A 2300-nucleotide genomic window follows, 5' to 3' on the forward strand; every position below is an offset into this window, starting at 1 on the left:
TACCGCATTTGTACATCATTTATACCCAATGTGCAATGATATAATCTTGAAAAGAATAGTTAGTGTAATTTTTTATAAAACATATGAATGAAAAATGTCAATCTAAATTTGTCATAATATTGTACTTGTGTAATGGTATTGTTCTCTTTATACTTAATTGTGTCAGCCACGTTGTTAGTACAAAGTTTTCATAGTGCCGGAAGATCTAACTTTCTCAGTAACGCAAATCCTCTCCGGGGATATCAACGAATCGCCTTCCCGCAATCAAAAGATAGTGTAAGACAATTTGTAAGCAATAAAAATGACGTTTTTAACAAAGCCTTATTCATTAAGAACTCGCACGACTTTCGACTAAAACCGAGTCCGTTAAGCGCGAAAGAGATCAGACACGTACTAAATAAATTACTTCAGGAGGTGGCCGCGCCGCCGCTCAAGGAGCAGAAGAGGGAGTCGTCCAGAGTGAAAACGCAGCACGCCAAGCACTCACCTCTGCCTTTGGAGGCGCCCAAGCACAAGACTTGCGCGGGAGCGATGGGGGCGAAGCCGGAGTGGGCCAAGTGGACCGAGTGGTCCCCGTGTAGCGTGTCGTGCGGCAAGGGCAGGGAGATCCGGTGGAGACACTGCGTGCGGAGCTGCGACGGGATGGAGACCGAGATGGAGGAGAAGACGTGTCAGCTACCCGCGTGCGGGGGCAAGCTCTTCGGACTGATCAAACTGTAACCACGCTATAGGCCTTAAACTACAATAAAATTGCACTTGCACAAATCATCCGTCGTTTCGAGTTTTCACCGACTAGCAAATGTCAAAATGACGCGCGGCTCTCTAGGGATTTGCGTTTTCCCCCAGATCGGACGAGTGCCGTCGATGTGTCAACTGTCAATACTGTCATTTGAATTTTCGTAAACATGTCGTCAGCGACGGTAAGTTCGTCGACGAATACGTTTGAATTTAGTGAACACGGTCGCTTTCAGATGCCCCTCCTCGAGGACGACACTGTGGCGTTCGGCGACGAGGAGCTGGACGCGGGCGCCGGCAAGGGTTCCCTCACGTGAGCATTCCACCTCCGAGAAGGCCCCTATTGTAAGAATCTGTTTCAGACACCCGTACGTTACATTTTTCCACTTGGCCTTCCGAGGCGCGTCCGTGGTGGTGTACATGTTGTGTGGCTGGTTCAGTGACAGTTTTATCACGAGTTTCGTGACGGTCGTTCTGTTGTTGTCGATGGATTTCTGGACGGTTAAAAACATAACGGGACGGTTGATGGTCGGTCTGAGATGGTGGAATTACGTGGACGACGACGGCAAGTCGCACTGGGTCTTTGAATCGCGAAAGGTTTAGTTTTGTTGTTTCGCAACTTTTTGTTTGGCTTTTTACTGTATTTACTGAATCAACATTTGGCCCTTTTCAGGGTCAATTCCAGAACCGAATAAATGAGACAGAGGCGAGAATTTTCTGGACGGCTCTCATACTGACCCCCTTGCTGTGGGCAGTCTTCTTTTTCTTGGCCCTGTTCGGGTTGAGATTGAGATGGATGGTAACCCCGCAAATGACTCCCCACCGTCACATTTTCATCGCTCTCTTTTCAGTTGCTTGTCATAATAGCGCTCATGCTTAATGGGGCCAATCTGTACGGGTATTTCAAGTGTAAAGTGGGTTCCAAAGAGAGTATCTCTTCCGTCACCGCAGATTTCTTCAGAAAGCAGGTCTTGCAAAATGCCGTTTCGCTCGTTACTCGTGAAACCACCCCCCAAGCGAATCCCATGAGCCAACCTGTTAACACCGTTTAATCTTATTTACAACTGTGCTCTGTATATAATTCCTTTTGTGATAATTAAATTAAATTATATTCAGTCTGCCTTAATTAATTACTAAATTTTACTAAAATTAATTTTAATTGATCTTGATGCCAATTAGAGAATTAATTTGTTGCATTTGCGCAATAAAAAAAAGTTGCTCTAGGTGAGGCTCGAACTCACAACCCCGGCATCGCTCACGACTACTGTCTTATAAGTACCGTGCGCTAACCAATTGCGCCACTAGAGCTATGGGAGAAGCGTTTGAAAGAAATGGTTAAAAGCAAAAGTCAATTTTCACAAAAATACGAACTTTAATTACTCGATAATACTGAAATAACTGAAAATATACTCATTTCTGGGGCGTATTTCAACGATCGGATGACTCAAGGTCCGTTTTTTCAGGTGAACGCACACTGAAACTTTCTCCTAGCGAATTATAGGTTATGTTGGGGCGGAGGGAAATTTAAATTTCGGTTGCTCTTGTGGGGAGAGTGAAAAAACACG

General features: G+C 45.2%; 3 protein-coding genes and 1 non-coding gene across 7 annotated transcripts in view; 2 read left to right on the forward strand and 2 right to left on the reverse strand.

Moving 5' to 3' along the window:
* Nucleotides 1-561, reverse strand: part of LOC138132726 (sodium-dependent neutral amino acid transporter B(0)AT3) — a 71679-nt gene extending 71118 nt beyond the window's left edge. Inside the window, exon 1 of the mRNA XM_069050344.1 lies at nucleotides 488-561. The gene's annotated coding sequence lies outside the window, so the exon portion shown is untranslated. The remainder of the gene's footprint in view (nucleotides 1-487) is intronic.
* Nucleotides 133-768, forward strand: LOC138132830 (adhesion G protein-coupled receptor B2-like). 3 transcript variants are annotated; one of them, XM_069050505.1, is made up of 2 exons: nucleotides 133-288; nucleotides 412-768. In XM_069050505.1, the coding sequence occupies exons 1-2, from the start codon at nucleotides 133-135 to the stop codon at nucleotides 718-720; spliced, it is 465 nt and encodes a 154-aa protein (XP_068906606.1). In that variant the 3' UTR covers nucleotides 721-768. The 3 variants fall into 3 exon arrangements, with proteins under 3 accessions (XP_068906606.1, XP_068906598.1, XP_068906613.1); XM_069050497.1 differs by having other exon boundaries at nucleotides 133-276; nucleotides 334-768; XM_069050512.1 differs by having other exon boundaries at nucleotides 133-276.
* Nucleotides 765-1850, forward strand: LOC138132805 (uncharacterized Golgi apparatus membrane protein-like protein CG5021). 2 transcript variants are annotated; one of them, XM_069050465.1, is made up of 5 exons: nucleotides 765-920; nucleotides 972-1048; nucleotides 1098-1332; nucleotides 1409-1534; nucleotides 1587-1850. In XM_069050465.1, the coding sequence occupies exons 1-5, from the start codon at nucleotides 906-908 to the stop codon at nucleotides 1785-1787; spliced, it is 654 nt and encodes a 217-aa protein (XP_068906566.1). In that variant the 5' UTR covers nucleotides 765-905; the 3' UTR covers nucleotides 1788-1850. The 2 variants fall into 2 exon arrangements, with proteins under 2 accessions (XP_068906566.1, XP_068906575.1); XM_069050474.1 differs by having other exon boundaries at nucleotides 1421-1534.
* A 101-nt stretch (nucleotides 1851-1951) lies between these two features.
* Nucleotides 1952-2043, reverse strand: TRNAI-UAU (transfer RNA isoleucine (anticodon UAU)). The gene is given in 2 exon segments: nucleotides 1952-1987; nucleotides 2006-2043. It is a non-coding gene; the product is annotated as a tRNA-Ile (tRNA).
* Between the last annotated feature and the right edge of the window lie 257 nt (nucleotides 2044-2300).

Source organism: Tenebrio molitor, chromosome 1 (genome assembly GCF_963966145.1).
Source record: "Tenebrio molitor chromosome 1, icTenMoli1.1, whole genome shotgun sequence".
NCBI classification, from domain to species: domain Eukaryota; kingdom Metazoa; phylum Arthropoda; class Insecta; order Coleoptera; family Tenebrionidae; genus Tenebrio; species Tenebrio molitor.